At 42.1% G+C, this 18,589-nt stretch overlaps 1 protein-coding gene across 4 annotated transcripts in view; it reads right to left on the bottom strand.

Moving 5' to 3' along the window:
- Positions 1-18,589, bottom strand: part of LOC115182132 (cystathionine beta-synthase) — a 32,718-nt gene that overhangs the window by 1,936 nt on the left and 12,193 nt on the right. For 2 of the 4 annotated variants that reach the window (XM_029743801.1, XM_029743802.1), the window contains exons 2-14: positions 12,673-12,945; positions 9,727-9,833; positions 8,661-8,795; positions 8,353-8,432; positions 8,026-8,230; positions 7,410-7,501; positions 6,649-6,774; positions 6,343-6,427; positions 6,023-6,128; positions 5,069-5,146; positions 2,285-2,419; positions 1,794-1,902; positions 1,554-1,638 (exon numbers count right to left, since the gene is read on the bottom strand). In XM_029743801.1, the coding sequence (XP_029599661.1) occupies positions 1,554-1,638; positions 1,794-1,902; positions 2,285-2,419; positions 5,069-5,146; positions 6,023-6,128; positions 6,343-6,427; positions 6,649-6,774; positions 7,410-7,501; positions 8,026-8,230; positions 8,353-8,432; positions 8,661-8,795; positions 9,727-9,833; positions 12,673-12,938 (1,609 nt within the window). In that variant the 5' untranslated portion in view covers positions 12,939-12,945. Of the gene's footprint in view, positions 1-1,553; positions 1,639-1,793; positions 1,903-2,284; positions 2,420-5,068; positions 5,147-6,022; positions 6,129-6,342; positions 6,428-6,648; positions 6,775-7,409; positions 7,502-8,025; positions 8,231-8,352; positions 8,433-8,660; positions 8,796-9,726; positions 9,834-10,215; positions 10,220-12,672; positions 12,946-18,589 lie in introns of those variants that run through there. The other 2 variants (XM_029743800.1, XM_029743803.1) reach the window with 2 other exon arrangements.

Genomic DNA, 18,589 nt, shown 5'->3' with positions numbered 1-18,589 from the left:
TTACACACAATACCCCATAATGACAAAGCAAAAACAGAGTTTTTAGAAATGTATGCTAAGAATGTTTGTTTTTTTAAATCACATTTACATAAATATTCAAACCCTTTAAATATTCAGCCCCTTCTCCAAATACTTTGTTGAAACACCTTTGGCAGTGATTACAGCCTTGAGTCTTCTTGGGTATGACGCTACAAGCTTGGCACACCTGTATTTGGGGAGTTTCTCCCATTGTTCTCTACAGATCCTCTCAAGCTCTGTCAGGTTGGATGGGGAGCATCGCTGCACAGCTATTTTCAGGTCTCTCCAGAGATGTTCAATCGGGTTCAAGTCCAGGCCACTTGAGAAAATTCTTAGATTTGTCCGGAAGCTACTCCTGCAATGTCTTGGCTGTGTGCTTAAGGTCGTTGTCCCGTTGGAAGGTGAACCTTCGCCCCAGTCCGAGGTCCTGAACGCTCTGGAGCAGGTTTTCATCAAGGATCTCTGTGTACTTTGCGCCGTTAATCTTTCTCTCGATCCCAGTCCCTGCGCTGAAAAACATCCCCACAGCATGATGCTGCCACCACCATGCTTCACCTTAGGGATGGTGCCAGGTTTCCTCCAGAGGTGACACTTGGGATTCAGGCCAAAGAGTTCAACCTTGGTTTCATCAGACCAGAGAATCTTGTTTTGCAAACTCCAAGCGGGCTGTCACGTGCCTTTTACTGAAGAGTGGCTTCCGTCTGGCCACTCTACCATAAAGGCCTGATTGGTGGAGTGCTGCAGAGATGGCTGTCCTTCTGGAAGGTTCTCCCATTTCCACAGAGGAACTCTGGAGCTCTGTTAGAGTGACCATCAGGTTCTTGGTTATCTCCCTGGCAAGGCACAGTTTAGCCGTGCGGCCAGCTCTAGGAAGAGTCTTGGTGGTTCCAAACTTCTTCCATTTAAGAATGGTGCAGATATTTTTTGGTAGCCTTACCCAGATCTGTGCCTCGACAAAATCCTGTCTCGGAGCTCTACGGACAATTCCTTCAACCTCATGGCTTGGTTTTTGCTCTGATGTGCACTGTCAACTGTGGGACCTTACATAGAGACAGATGTGTGTCATTCCAAATCATGTGGACTCCAATCAAGTTGTAGAACATCTCAAGGATGATCACTGGAAACAGGATGGACCTGTGCTCAATTTTGAGTCTCATAGCAAAGGTTCTAAATACTTATGTAAATAAGGTGTTTCTACATTTTTTATAAATGTGCTAAAAGTTCTTGAAACCGTTTTTCAGTTTTCAGTCATTATGAGATAGTGTGTAGATTGATGAGAACTTTTATTTATTTCATCCATTTTAGAATAAGGTTGTAACGTAACAAAATGTGGAAAAAGTCAAGAGGTCTGAATACTTTCCGAATGTCCTGTATACCAGTTACATGCACACAGCAGACATTAAACCAGGCTGGTTTATAATGGGTTCAGACCAGCCACCTTACCACCTTGTTACTGCCCTCAGAAAAGGTCAATGAACCTTCTCTCCTCTTATCGCAACATGTTCTCCACCATTATAGCAGGCAGAAAGACTTACATTGGATCTGTTCGTGTACCACCAGGGCAAAATGGTCTGTCTCCAGGATACGAGACAGCTTCCCCAGGTTATCAGTCAAACGGATCTGAGAATTAGATGAGACGGGAGGTTATCAGTCAGACGTAAGATACAGAGGACCGTTTCATCATATAAACAAACATTGGTGGTTTCAGTGTGTGTGAGACCTATTTACAATACTTACAGAAAAAGTGTGTGCTTGCGAACACGTGTGTGACTGACCTGTTTGAACTGGTTGTAGATCACCTTGTTGACTGGGTCTGAGGGTTTAATCTTCCCAGCCAGCACAGAGGCCAGCATGTTCCCCAAAGTAACCATTCCTAGGACCAGCCTACACACTCACACACACACACACACTGTTATTTTAGCAGCAGAACAACACTAACCCATGGATTATGTCACCAGAACAGTTGAATTACTTGAATCAGATGGTCAGTGTCCAGAAGTGAAACATGGGTTTATAACATTTACAAATCAACAATACTAATGAATTGAATTCCAGGGTTATTTCAATAATTCAATAATCTACAATAATTTAATTTCTTCATCATGAACTAGTAAGCGACACAAAGATAATGGATATGTCCCAAATGGCACCCTATTCCCTACATGGTCAACATTAGTGCCCTATGAAGGGAATAGGGTGCCATTTGGGATACAGCCGCTGGTTAATGAAAGAGGCAGGAGATGAGACAGTGAAGGAGGACACCCACCCAGCCTCGTCCACTACAGGGGCCTGGTCAAAGCCTTTCTCCTTCAGGATCTTGATGGTCTTCTGACAGCTGACCGTGGGCAGGACGGTCAGAGGAGCAGAGAGATTCAACCCCTGCAGCTTCAGGTTCCACCACCTGGGGAGAGAGAGAGAGAGAGAGAGAGAGAAATAGACAACCAATTAAATAAATAAAAACAAAATACAACCTTTAAAAAGGCACAATATACAGAAATCACCCCACAATTGCCTGGTTGCTAAAATTCTACAATATACGCCTGATATCAGTTTGTGACAAAACAAGCAATGTGCAAAATCATTGTACCATCTAAACCGCTGTGAAACATATTTTCAATGAACAAAATATATAGTATTTAACTGTTTGAAGCTGTGGTACCAAACCGAAAGTAAAAAGACGCAAAACTACACTTAAGGACAGGAAGCACAGAAATAGCACATAGAACGGATCTACTACTTCTTAGACTTGCTTCCAATTAGAATGACAGATCTATAACTCATAATTTCTATGTGAGTTCGGTCAGGTCGCCCATTGAGCTTCATATTGCACTTTTAAGAGAAAACTACAAACAAATAGACAATGGAGTACTAGATGAAGACATGCTCAGAGACACAGACATACAGTGGGGGGAAAAAGTATTTGATCCCCTGCTGATTTTGTACATTTGCCCACTTACAAAGAAATGACCAGTCTATAATTTTAATGGTAGGTTTATTTGAACAGTGAGAGACAGAATAACAACAAAAAAATCCAGAAAAACGCATGTCAAAAATGTTATAAAATGATTTGCATTTTAATGAGGGAAATAAGTATTTGACCCCTCTGCAAAACATGACTTAGTACTTGGTGGCAAAACCCTTGATGGCAATCACAGAGGTCAGACGTTTCTTGTAGTTGGCCACCAGGTTTGCACACATCTCAGGAGGGATTTTGTCCCACTCCTCTTTGCAGATCTTCTCCAAGTCATTAAGGTTTCGAGGCTGACGTTTGGCAACTCGAACCTTCAGCTCCCTCCACAGACTTTCTATGGGATTAAGGTCTGGAGACTGGCTAGGCCACTCCAGGACCTTAATGTGCTTCTTCTTGAGCCACTCCTTTGTTGCCTTGGCCGTGTGTTTTGGGTCATTGTCATGCTGGAATACCCATCCACGACCCATTTTCAATGCCCTGGCTGAGGGAAGGAGGTTCTCACCCAAGATTTCACGGTACATGGCCCCGTCCATCGTCCCTTTGATGCGGTGAAGTTGTCCTGTCCCCTTAGCAGAAAAACACCCCCAAAGCATAATGTTTCCATCTCCATGTTTGACGGTGGAGATGGTGTTCTTGGGGTCATAGGCAGCAATCCTCCTCCTCCAAACACGGCGAGTTGAGTTGATGCCAAAGAGCTCCATTATGGTCTCATCTGACCACAACACTTTCACCAGTTGTCCTCTGAGTCATTCAGATGTTCATTGCCAAACTTCAGACGGGCATGTATATGTATTCTTGAGCAGGGGGACCTTGCGGGCACTGCAGGATTTGAGTCCTTCACGGCGTAGTGTGTTACCAATTGTTTTCTTGGTGACTATGGTCCCAGCTGCCTTGAGATCATTGACAAGATCCTCCTGTGTAGTTCTGGGCTGATTCCTCACCGTTCTCGTGATCATTGCAACCCCACGAGGTGAGATCTTGCATGGAGCCCCAGGCCGAGGGAGATTGACAGTTCGTTTGTGTTTCTTCCATTTGCGAATAATCGCACCAAATGTTGTCACCTTCTCACCAAGCTGCTTGGCGATGGTCTTGTAGCCCATTCCAGCCTTGTGTAGGTCTACAATCTTGTCCCTGACATCCTTGGAGAGCTCTTTGGTCTTGGCCATGGTGGAGAGTTTGGAATCTGATTGATTGATTGCTTCTGTGGACATGTGTCTTTTTTACAGGTAACAAGCTGCGGTTAGGAGCACTCCCTTTAAGAGTGTGCTCCTAATCTCAGCTCGTTACCTGTATAAAAGACACCTGGGAGCCAGACATTTTTCTGATTGAGAGGGGGTCAAATACTTATTTCCCTCATTAAAATGCAAATCAATTTATAACATTTTTGACATGCGTTTTTCTGGATATTTTTGTTGTTATTCTGTCTCTCACTGTTCAAATAAACCTACCATTAAAATTATAGACTGGTCATTTCAGACCCACCAGGATTTATTTAAAGACACAGACCCACCAGGGTTTATTCAGACCCACCAGGATTTATTTAAAGACACAGACCCACCAGGTTTTATTCAGACCCACCAGGATTTATTTAGAGACACAGACCCACCAGGGTTTATTCAGACCCACCAAGATTTATTTAGAGACACAGACCCACCAGGGTTTGTTCAGAGACACAGACCCACCAGGGTTTGTTCAGAGACACAGACCCACCAGGGTTTGTTCAGAGACACAGACCGACCAGGGTTTGTTCAGACCCACAGGCCCACCAGGGTTTGTTCAGAGACACAGACCCACCAGGGTTTATTCAGAGACACAGACCCACCAGGGTTTATTCAGAGACACCAGGGTTTGTTCAGAGACACAGACCCACCAGGGTTTATTCAGAGACACCAGGGTTTGTTCAGAGACACAGACCCACCAGGGTTTGTTCAGAGACACAGACCCACCAGGGTTTGTTCAGAGACACAGACCCACCAGGGTTTGTTCAGAGACACAGACCCGGCAGGGTTCATTCAGAGACACAGACCCACAAGAGGTTTATTCAGAGACACAGACCCAGCAGGGTTTGTTCAGACCTACCAGGGTTTGTTTACCATGATGTCTGACTCCTTCAGGAAGCCTTTCTGGAACATCCACTTGTCACTCAGGAATTTGGTCCTGAAAAAAAGAGAAGAGTTGTTGTTGGTTACTTCATCCACTAGGAACAGCTGTTAATGGTTCAGATTAAAGAGAAGCGTTGTTGGTTACTTCATCCACTAGGAACAGCTGTTAATGGTTCAGATTAAAGAGAAGGGTTGTTAGTTACTTCATCCACTAGGAACAGCTGTTAATGGTTCAGATTAAAGAGAAGCGTTGTTGGTTACTTCATCCTCTAGGAACAGCTGTTAATGGTTCAGATTAAAGAGAAGGGTTGTTAGTTACTTCATCCACTAGGAACAGCTGTTAATGGTTCAGATTAAAGAGAAGCGTTGTTAGTTACTTCATCCACTAGGAACAGCTGTTAATGGTTCAGATTAAAGAGAAGGGTTGTTAGTTACTTCATCCACTAGGAACAGCTGTTAATGGTTCAGATTAAAGAGAAGCGTTGTTGGTTACTTCATCCTCTAGGAACAGCTGTTAATGGTTCAGATTAAAGAGAAGCGTTGTTGGTTACTTCATCCACTAGGAACAGCTGTTAATGGTTCAGATTAAAGAGAAGCGTTGTTGGTTACTTCATCCTCTAGGAACAGCTGTTAATGGTTCAGATTAAAGAGAAGCGTTGTTGGTTACTTCATCCTCTAGGAACAGCTGTTAATGGTTCAGATTAAAGAGAAGGTTTGTTGGTTACTTCATCCACTAGGAACAGGTGTTAATGGTTCAGATTAAAGAGGGGGTCATGAATCAGTGATAACCACGAGGCAACAGCTGCAATATTCAGACATGGCCACAAGGGGTCAGGCTAAGCTAAACATAGACAGATCATTAGATTCACTATAGGACTACAGTATATTACAGTCATAATATAACAGTATATTCTAGACCCTGGTTCCTCACATGTAGTTGCGGATGGAGTCTGGCAGGATGACCACACATCGCTGGCCCTCCTTCAGGTCCTTGGCCACCCTCACCGCCGCTGCCATGGCCGTGCCCGAGCTGCCACCTGGCACAGGGGACAAGAGACGGGCACACTGGTTGGCATGATGACTCGTGGGCAGGTCAACCCACAAATCAGAACATGATATAGGTGGCTTTCTAGGTGGTCTTTAGTGAAGTGGGAATGTGCAGATATCCCAGTCCCTGGAGAACACGGCCATAGAGTCCACACTGGTGACAGTGAGATGAATGACAGAGAGACAGAACGGTGACTAACGTACCACACAGCAAGCCCTCGTCTCTGACCAGCATACGGGACATGTTGAAGGACTCCTCATCGTTAGACTTGTACCAGCTATCCACCACCTACAGGTAGACACACACTGGTGAGGTAGTGTGTGTGTGTGTGTGTGTGTGTGTGTGCGTGCGTGCGTGCGTGCGTGTGTGGTGTGTGTGTGTGTGTGTGTGTGTGTGTGCGTGCGTGCGTGCGTGTGTGTGTGTGGTGTGTGTGGTGTGTGTGTGCGTGCGTGCGTGCGTGCGTGTGTGTGTGGTGTGTGTGTGTGTGTGTGTGTGTGTTTCTGACTCACTGATCTGTCCAGTACAGTGGGGATGAAGTCGTATCCAATGCCCTCCACCTCGTACTGGGTCTTGTCTGTCTTGTTCAACTCCTCTGGTTCAGCCAGGATGGAGCCTTCAGGGTCCACACCGATGATCTGACCACACGCACAGACAGAACCACACCAGACCCGACAGAACCACACCAGACCAGACAGAACCACATCAGACAGAACCACACCAGACCAGACAGAACCACACCAGACAGAACCACACCAGACCAGACAGAACCACACCAGACCAGACAGAACCACACCACACCAGACCAGACAGAACCACACCAGACCAGACAGAACCACACCAGACAGAACCACACCATACCAGACAGAACCACACCAGACCAGACAGAACCACACCAGACAGAACCACACCAGACCAGACAAAACCACACCAGACCCGACAGAACCACACCAGACAGAACCCCACACCAGACCAGACAGAACCACACCAGACAGAACCACACCAGACCAGACAGAACCACACCAGACAGAACCCCACACCACGCCAGACACAAGTTAACACCCAGTAAGGACAGCCATAGCCTCTGATCAGAACCAGAACCGTTTCTATTCAGTCATGTTGAAGTAGTGAATGTGAAGATCCACGTTGAGACTGATTCTATTTGTACGGATCTTTCCATACTTGAATAGGAATTTCAATTCAACTGTCCCCAACCCTAGTCAGATGGCACCTGGGGATGGGAATTGATTCCAGGTGGACAGAGCTCACTCACCTTGATGTTGGGGCACCTCTCCTTCAGTTTGCGGGCAATGCCAGTGATGGTGCCGCCTGTGCCAGCGCTTGCCACCAGCATGTCCACTTTCCCTGCCAGGTCACAGATGTGGAGGGTTCAGGTTAGCTCATATGTGAGGGCTACAAGCCCACACAACTGCTCAGACAATGCTTTGCTGTTGACCAAAACCACCAGTTAAACCTTATTCAGACACACACGCTTGTATAACAGCGATTCTCAGCTAGTGGATGACGACGAGGTTTTGAATGGGTCGCGGGTGTCTGAGTAAAAAAAAGAAGTGTTTTTTATATATTTTTTTTATTACTTATTCTATGAAAAAAATACTCCAGTCTGAACCTAAACCAGGTAGAAAGTGTGTAGAAATAATGAACTTACATTTCTAAATAACTTCATCTCTCAACAATTTTTCTTCAATCACAGTATTTTAAGAGAGAGAGAGAGCGAGAGCGAGAGCGAGAGCGAGAGAGAGAGAGAGAGAGAGAGAGAGAGAGAGAGAGAGAGAGAGAGAGAGAATGCCAGCAAGACAAGAGAGAAGGAAAGAGAGAACAAGAGAGGGAGGAATAGAGGGAGGGAGCCGAGAGGAAGTCTGTCTCACCATCACACTGCTCCAGTATCTCCTCTGCTGTGGTGTCATAGTGGGCCAGGGGGTTACTAGGGTTACGGTACTGGTCCAGGATGTGAGAGTTGGGGATCTCGTTCTTCAGACGCCAAGCCACGCCCACGTGAGACTCTGGTGAATCGAAACGAGCGCTGGTGGGCGTACGGACGATCTCTGCGCCCAGGGCTCTCAAAACATCCACCTGGGTGCATGCAAACACAGACAGGCAGCGTTTTCATGATCATTTGTGCAGATTTCACAATCAAATAAGTTCTGTCAAATTCCCAGAGGGGAGATTGATGAGGCAGCATACAGCAGTCTTACCTTCTCCATGCTCATCTTCTCAGGCATCACAATGATACAGCGGTAACCCTTCACAGCTGCAGCCAGGGCCAGACCGATACCTGTCACACACACACACACACACACACACACACACACACACACACACACACACACACACACACACACACACACACACACACACACACACACACACACACACACACACACACACACACACACACACACACACACACACACACACACACACACACACACAGGTATTAATCAGTGAATCTACTACTAATGAGACACATTCCTATTCATTTACTGAGGTAACACACAGTTACCTGTATTCCCTGAGGTGGGCTCTATGATGGTGTCTCCTGGTTTGAGATGTCCTGCCCTCTCTGCATCCTCCACCATACGCAGACTGATCCTATCCTTCACACTGCCGCCCGCGTTGAAGTACTCACACTTGGCCACTGCACAGAGACAAAACAGAATGGTACACACTGGATTATCACACTGGATCACACACACACACACACACACACACACACACACACACACACACACACACACACACAGACACACACACACACCCACACACACACACACACACACACAGACACACAGACACACACACACACACACACACACACACACACACACACACACACACACACACACAGACACAGACACACACACACAGACACACACACACACACACACACAAAAATGTTTTTAATTCTGAATTGAAATACCACCTTGTCTGAAAACATCTGATAATGTAACCAGACCTGGGTCAAACATGTTCATTTCATTTAGTTTAGAGTTTGCACTTTTGGAGCTATTCCATTGTACCATAAAATGTATGAAACACAAGTGGGGCCATTTGCTGTGCAAAAGTCCGAAGCCAACAATATAATTAAACTGTTACATTGGATACAATATAACTGTCAATAAATCCCAAATGGGATTATGGAGTCAAGCATGAAGAATTCAACAAGAAGTCAGCTGAACACAGACGCCCCAAAGTAAATCCAATTCACATGACTTCTTAAGCCGACCAATGAAAAAGGTTTTGACTGCCTGTGTTCTATGTCTGCCTCAACAGAAAGAGACATGGAGGGGGAAGACAGCCTTGAATACTGTCTGAACAGTATTCTCTGGACTATGTCTAACTGGCAGATAATGCAACGTTCAAGGACAGGTTATATCATGGTGGCACGAATAAATGGGTGAAGGAAAGGTTTTATCATGGTGGCACAGATAAATTGGTAACTCTCCGTGAGAAAAGTGGACAAACAAGGCTGAAACATTGAGAGGGAAACTTTTGCACCCATGTAGCAAGTTAAGGTTTCTCCATTCATCTCAAAAGGGTTCTGAGAAAAGACTCCCTGATAAACTCACAGATTTCACACTTGAGGCCGAAGGTCTTGGGGATCTTGTTCATGCGCACCAGCGGGGTGTCACCGATCCTCCGGAGGATGTCGGGGAGGATTTTAGGAGCTTTGGTCCTGGAAGAAGGGAGTTTAGATGTCACTGACTAACTCATTGACGTTGATGAATGATCAATGCTCATACCACATTAACATGAATCTGACTAAAATATGAATAATAGAACAAAGTGGAAATGAGTAGAGAAGGAGACAGGTGGAAGGAATAACATAAAAGGTTACCAGTCTTACTGTTGAGGGTTACCAGTCTTACTGTTGAGGGTTACCTGTCTTACTGTTGAGGGTTACCTGTCTTACTGTTGAGGGTTACCAGTCTTACTGTTGAGGGTTACCAGTCTTACTGTTGAGGGTTAATGTTTAGGGTTACCAGTCTTACTGTTGAGGGTTACCAGTCTTACTGTTGAGGGTTACCAGTCTTACTGTTGAGGGTTACCAGTCTTACTGTTGAGGGTTAATGTTTAGGGTTACCAGTCTTACTGTTGAGGGTTACCAGTCTTACTGTTGAGGGTTACCAGTCTTACTGTTGAGGGTTACCTGTCTTACTGTTGAGGGTTACCTGTCTTACTGTTGAGGGTTACCTGTCTTACTGTTGAGGGTTACCAGTCTTACTGTTGAGGGTTACCAGTCTTACTGTTGAGGGTAACCAGTCTTACAGTTGAGGGTTACCAGTCTTACTGTTGAGGGTTACCAGTCTTACTGTTGAGGGTTACCAGTTTTACTGTTGAGGGTTACCAGTCTTACTATTGAGGGTTACCAGTCTTACTGTTGAGGGTTAATGTTTAGGGTTACCAGTCTTACTATTGAGGGTTACCAGTCTTACTGTTGAGGGTTAATGTTTAGGGTTACCAGTCTTACTGTTGAGGGTTACCAGTTTTACTGTTGAGGGTTACCAGTCTTACTGTTGAGGGTTACCAGTCTTACTGTTGAGGGTTAATGTTTAGGGTTACCAGTCTTACTGTTGAGGGTTACCAGTCTTACTGTTGAGGGTTACCAGTCTTACTGTTGAGGGTTACCAGTCTTACTGTTGAGGGTTAATGTTTAGGGTTACCAGTCTTACTGTTGAGGGTTACCAGTCTTACTGTTGAGGGTTACCTGTCTTACTGTTGAGGGTTACCTGTCTTACTGTTGAGGGTTACCTGTCTTACTGTTGAGGGTTACCAGTCTTACTGTTGAGGGTTACCAGTCTTACTGTTGAGGGTAACCAGTCTTACAGTTGAGGGTTACCAGTCTTACTGTTGAGGGTTACCAGTCTTACTGTTGAGGGTTACCAGTTTTACTGTTGAGGGTTACCAGTCTTACTATTGAGGGTTACCAGTTTTACTGTTGAGGGTTACCAGTCTTACTGTTGAGGGTTACCAGTCTTACTGTTGAGGGTTACCAGTCTTACTATTGAGGGTTACCAGTCTTACTATTGAGGGTTACCTGTCTTACTGTTGAGGGTTACCAGTCTTACTGTTGAGGGTTACCAGTCTTACTATTGAGGGTTACCAGTTTTACTGTTGAGGGTTACCAGTTTTACTGTTGAGGGTTACCAGTCTTACTATTGAGGGTTACCAGTCTTACTGTTGAGGGTTACCAGTCTTACTGTTGAGGGTTACCAGTCTTACTGTTGAGGGTTACCAGTCTTACCAGTCTTACTGTTGAGGGTTACCAGTCTTACTGTTGAGGGTTAGGGTTACCAGTCTTACTGTTGAGGGTTACCGGTCTTACTGTTGAGGGTTACCAGTCTTACTGTTGAGGGTTACCAGTCTTACTGTTGAGGGTTACCAGTCTTACTGTTGAGGGTTAGGATTACCAGTCTTACTGTTGAGGGTTAGGATTACCAGTCTTACTGTTGAGGGTTACCAGTCTTACTATTGAGGGTTACCAGTCTTACTGTTGAGGGTTACCAGTCTTACTGTTGAGGGTTACCAGTCTTACTATTGAGGGTTACCAGTCTTACTATTGAGGGTTACCAGTCTTACTGTTGAGGGTTACCTGTCTTACTATTGAGGGTTACCAGTCTTACTGTTGAGGGTTACCTGTCTTACTGTTGAGGGTTACCTGTCTTACTGTTGAGGGTTACCAGTCTTACTGTTGAGGATTACCAGTCTTACTGTTGAGGGTTACCTGTCTTACTGTTGAGGGTTACCAGTCTTACTGTTGAGGATTACCAGTCTTACTGTTGAGGGTTACAAGTCTTACTATTGAGGGTTACCAGTTTTACTATTGAGGGTTACCAGTCTTACTATTGAGGGTTACCAGTCTTACTATTGAGGGTTACCAGTTTTACTGTTGAGGGTTACCTGTCTTACTGTTGAGGGTTACCAGTCTTACTGTTGAGGGTTACCAGTCTTACTGTTGAGGGTTACCTGTCTTACTGTTGAGGGTTACCAGTCTTACTGTTGAGGGTTACCAGTCTTACTGTTGAGGGTTACCAGTCTTACTGTTGAGGGTTAGGGTTACCAGTCTTACTGTTGAGGGTTACCAGTCTTACTGTTGAGGGTTACCTGTCTTACTGTTGAGGGTTAGGGTTACCAGTCTTACTGTTGAGGGTTAATTTTTAGGGTTACCAGTCTTACTGTTGAGGGTTACCAGTCTTACTGTTGAGGGTTACCAGTCTTACTGTTGAGGGTTACCAGTCTTACTGTTGAGGGTTAATGTTTAGGGTTACCAGTCTTACTGTTGAGGGTTACCAGTCTTACTGTTGAGGGTTACCAGTCTTACTGTTGAGGGTTACCAGTCTTACTGTTGAGGGTTACCAGTCTTACTGTTGAGGGTTAGGGTTACCAGTCTTACTGTTGAGGGTTAATGTTTAGGGTTACCAGTCTTACTGTTGAGGGTTACCAGTCTTACTGTTGAGGGTTAATGTTTAGGGTTACAAGTCTTACTGTTGAGGGTTAATGTTTAGCAGTCTTACTGTTGAGGATGGGTGTGGGGGGAGTCGGCGTGGTTGCCCCCCAGTCTCCAGGTGCACCGGCTGGGCAGGTCGGGACGGATCCACTTCCTCTCCCCCACCGCCTGGATGGTTCCAGTCACGTCCTCCACCTCTAGCTTGTCTCTGATCTTGGAGGATCCATTGGCATGCCCATTGCTGTTGGTGACGCGTAGCCTGGCAGCGTGCGGGCACACAGGGTCGATAGGACCCAGGACGCTGCTGTCTTTAAGGGAGGGGACCGCAGGCATGTCTCACCTAGGAAGGTAAATGGCACATGGGCTAGTAAATGGTACAGAGCCTCTGTCCTGCTCGTAAGCACAGATCTAGGATCAGATTCCCCTTACCCCAGTCCTAATTGTAACCGTTAGCGGGACAATAAGTGATCTGACTCTGTATCAGTGGTTTGGGACAGCGTTTCAACACCACCTAGCAGTCTGAGGGACAGGAGCAGCAGAAGGCCGCTCTTCAGAATGTTTGAGGGATTTGAGGAGCTGCTGCTGCTGTCTGTCTCATACTACACACTGCTGGACAGACTGACGACTTCAAACTAATTACAGTCAGGAAGCCATTAAGAACATTCCTGACAAAAATGACACAAGAAATCTAAAAGGTTTGACCCCGAGAGGCCTAGTGAGGTGCATATTAACATGCACACCTGACACCACCATGCTGTATGTCCCTCTGAACAGTGGTACTGGGAGCCCCACCGCTCAGTTACACATTACTCAGGCAGACGCAGTACCGCAACACGTTTGATGTTTAAGTCAGTGAACTTCCTCAGGTCAAAGGAAAAAAACAATCACTTAAAAAATGCGAAAGGCCAATTACGAAATTGCCTCCTAGACCAGAGTTGCTAGGCGTGAGGCGCTACAATTGAAAGAAATGTCCCTTGTTCAGAAAGGCTAATCATTAACGGGGTAATTGTGTGTCCAGCTAATTTGTCTTGCCTAAAGACCCAAGGTTATAGAAGACAACATACTGTCCCTAACGTATTAACAAGACAACATACTGTCCCTAATGTATTAACATACTGTCCCTAATGTATTAACAATACAACATACTGTCCCTAATGTATTAACAAGACAACATACTGTCCCTAATGTATTAACAATACAACATACTGTCCCTAATGTATTAACAATACAACATACTGTCCCTAATGTATTAACAATACAACATACTGTCCCTAATGTATTAACAATACAACATACTGTCCCTAATGTATTAACAAGACAACATACTGTCCCTAACGTGTTAACAATACAACATACTGTCCCTAATGTATTAACAATACAACATACTGTCCCTAACGTATTAACAATACAACATACTGTCCCTAATGTATTAACAATACAACATACTGTCCCTAATGTATTAACAATACAACATACTGTCCCTAACATATTAACAATACAACATACTGTCCCTAATGTATTAACAAGACAACATACTGTCCCTAATGTATTAACAAGACAACATACTGTCCCTAATGTATTAACAAGACAACATACTGTCCCTAATGTATTAACAATACAACATACTGTCCCTAATGTGTTAACAAGACAACATACTGTCCCTAACGTATTAACAAGACAACATACAGTCCCTAATGTATTAACAAGACAACATACTGTCCCTAACGTATTAACAATACAACATACTGTCCCTAATGTATTAACAATACAACATACTGTCCCTAATGTATTAACAAGACAACATACTGTCCCTAATGTATTAACATACTGTCCCTAATGTATTAACAATACAACATACTGTCCCTAACGTGTTAACAATACAACATACTGTCCCTAATGTATTAACAATACAACATACTGTCCCTAATGTATTAACAATACAACATACTGTCCCTAACGTATTAACAATACAACATGCTGTCCCTAATGTATTAACAAGACAACATACAGTCCCTAATGTATTAACAAGACAACATACTGTCCCTAATGTATTAACAAGACAACATACTGTCCCTAATGTATTAACAATACAACATACTGTCCCTAATGTATTAACATACTGTCCCTAATGTATTAACAATACAACATACTGTCCCTAATGTATTAACAAGACAACATACAGTCCCTAATGTATTAACATACTGTCCCTAATGTATTAACAAGACAACATACTGTCCCTAACGTATTAACAATACAACATACTGTCCCTAATGTATTAACAATACAACATACTGTCCCTAATGTATTAACAAGACAACATACTGTCCCTAATGTATTAACAATACAACATACTGTCCCTAACGTATTAACAATACAACATACTGTCCCTAATGTATTAACAAGACAACATACTGTCCCTAATGTATTAACAAGACAACATACTGTCCTAATGTATTAACAAGACAACATACTGTCCCTAACGTATTAACAATACAACATACTGTTTAATGTATTAACAAGACAACATACAGTCCCTAATGTATTAACATACTGTCCCTAATGTATTAACAAGACAACATACTGTCCCTAATGTATTAACAAGACAACATACTGTCCCTAATGTATTAACAAGACAACATACTGTCCCTAACGTATTAACAATACAACATACTGTCCCTAATGTATTAACAAGACAACATACTGTCCCTAATGTATTAACAAGACAACATACTGTCTCTAACGTATTAACAAGACAACATACTGTCCCTAATGTATTAACAAGACAACATACTGTCCCTAATGTATTAACATACTGTCCCTAATGTATTAACAAGACAACATACTGTCCCTAATGTATTAACAAGACAACATACTGTCCCTAATATATTAACAAGACAACATACTGTCCCTAATGTATTAACAAGACAACATACTGTCCCTAATATATTAACAAGACAACATACTGTCCCTAATGTATTAACAAGACAACATACTGTCCCTAATGTATTAACAAGACAACATACTGTCCCTAATGTATTAACAAGACAACATACTGTCCCTAATGTATTGACAATACAACATACTGTCCTAATGTATTAACAAGATAACATACAGTCACTAATGTATTAACAAGACAACATACTGTCCCTAATGTATTAACAAGACAACATACAGTCCCTAATGTATTAACAATACAACATACTGTCCCTAATGTATTAACAAGACAACATACAGTCCCTAATGTATTAACATACTGTCCCTAATGTATTAACAATACAACATAATGTCCCTAATGTATTACCAAGACAACATACTGTCCCTAATGTATTAACAAGACAACATACTGTCCCTAATGTATTAACAATACAACATACTGTCCTAATGTATTAACAAGACAACATACTGTCCCTAATGTATTAACAAGACAACATACTGTCCCTAACGTATTAACAATACAACATACTGTCCCTAACGTATTAACAATACAACATACTGTCCCTAATGTATTAACAATACAACATACTGTCCCTAACGTATTAACAATACAACATACTGTCCCTAATGTATTAACAATACAACATACAGTCCCTAATGTATTAACAAGACAACATACAGTCCCTAATGTATTAACAAGACAACATACTGTCCCTAATGTATTAACAAGACAACATACAGTCCCTAATGTGTTAACATACTGTCCCTAATGTATTAACAAGACAACATACTGTCCCTAACGTATTAACAAGACAACATACTGTCCCTAATGTATTAACAAGACAACATACTGTCCCTAATGTATTAACAAGACAACATACAGTCCCTAACGTATTAACAAGACAACATACTGTCCCTAATGTATTAACAAGACAACATACTGTCCCTAACGTATTAACAATACAACATACTGTCCCTAATGTATTAACAATACAACATACTGTCCCTAATGTATTAACATACTGTCCCTAATGTATTAACAAGACAACATACTGTCCCTAATGTATTAACAAGACAACATACTGTCCCTAATGTATTAACAAGACAACATACTGTCCCTAATGTATTAACATACTGTCCCTAATGTATTAACAAGACAACATACTGTCCCTAATGTATTAACAAGACAACATACTGTCCCTAATGTATTAACAAGACAACATACTGTCCCTAATGTATTAACAAGACAACATACTGTCCCTAATGTATTAGCAATACAACATACTGTCCCTAATGTATTAACAAGACAACATACTGTCCCTAATGTATTAACAATACAACATACTCTACCTAATGTATTAACAAGACAACATACTGTCCCTAATGTATTAACAAGACAACATACTGTCCCTAATGTATTAACAAGACAACATACTGTCCCTAATGTATTAACAATACAACATACTGTCCCTAATGTATTAACAAGACAACATACTGTCCCTAATGTATTAACAAGACAACATACTGTCCCTAATGTATTAACAATACAACATACTGTCCCTAATGTATTAACAAGACAACATACTGTCCCTAATGTATTAACATACTGTCCCTAATATATTAACAATACAACATACTGTCCCTAATGTATTAACAAGACAACATACTGTCCCTAATGTATTAACAAGACAACATACTGTCCCTAATGTATTAACAAGACAACATACTGTCCCTAATGTATTAACAAGACAACATACTGTCCCTAACGTATTAACAATACAACATACTGTCCCTAATGTATTAACAATACATTATACTGTCCCTAATGTATTAACAAGACAACATACTGTCCCTAATGTATTAACAAGACAACATACTGTCCCTAATGTATTAACAAGACAACATACTGTCCCTAACGTATTAACAATACAACATACTGTCCCTAATGTATTAACAAGACAACATACTGTCCCTAATGTATTAACAAGACAACATACTGTCCCTAATGTATTAACAAGACAACATACTGTCCCTAATGTATTAACAATACAACATACTGTCCCTAACGTGTTAACAAGACAACATACTGTCCCTAATGTATTAACAATACAAAATACTGTCCCTAATGTATTAACAAGACAACATACTGTCCCTAATGTATTAACAATACAACATACTGTCCCTAATGTATTAACATACTGTCCCTAATGTATTAACAAGACAACATACTGTCCCTAACGTATTAACAAGACAACATACTGTCCCTAATGTATTAACATACTGTCCCTAATGTATTAACAATACAACATACTGTCCCTAATGTATTAACAAGACAACATACTGTCCCTAATGTATTAACAATACAACATACTGTCCCTAATGTATTAACAATACAACATACTGTCCCTAATGTATTAACAATACAACATACTGTCCCTAATGTATTAACAATACAACATACTGTCCCTAATGTATTAACAAGACAACATACTGTCCCTAACGTGTTAACAATACAACATACTGTCCCTAATGTATTAACAATACAACATACTGTCCCTAACGTATTAACAATACAACATACTGTCCCTAACGTATTAACAATACAACATACTGTCCCTAATGTATTAACAATACAACATACTGTCCCTAACGTATTAACAATACAACATACTGTGCCTAATGTATTAACAAGACAACATACTGTCCCTAACGTATTAACAATACAACATACTGTCCCTAATGTATTAACAAGACAACATACTGTCCCTAATGTATTAACAAGACAACATACTGTCCTAATGTATTAACAAGACAACATACTGTCCCTAACGTATTAACAATACAACATACTGTCCTAATGTATTAACAAGACAACATACAGTCCCTAATGTATTAACATACTGTCCCTAATGTATTAACAAGACAACATACTGTCCCTAACGTATTAACAATACAACATACTGTCCCTAATGTATTAACAATACAACATACTGTCCCTAATGTATTAACAAGACAACATACTGTCCCTAATGTATTAACATACTGTCCCT

The sequence above is a fragment of the Salmo trutta genome, unplaced genomic scaffold (genome assembly GCF_901001165.1).
Source record: "Salmo trutta unplaced genomic scaffold, fSalTru1.1, whole genome shotgun sequence".
In the NCBI taxonomy this organism is placed as follows: Eukaryota; Metazoa; Chordata; class Actinopteri; order Salmoniformes; family Salmonidae; genus Salmo; species Salmo trutta.
Note: the sequence above shows the minus strand (reverse complement) of the source record. Positions and strands in the feature narration are given on the sequence as shown.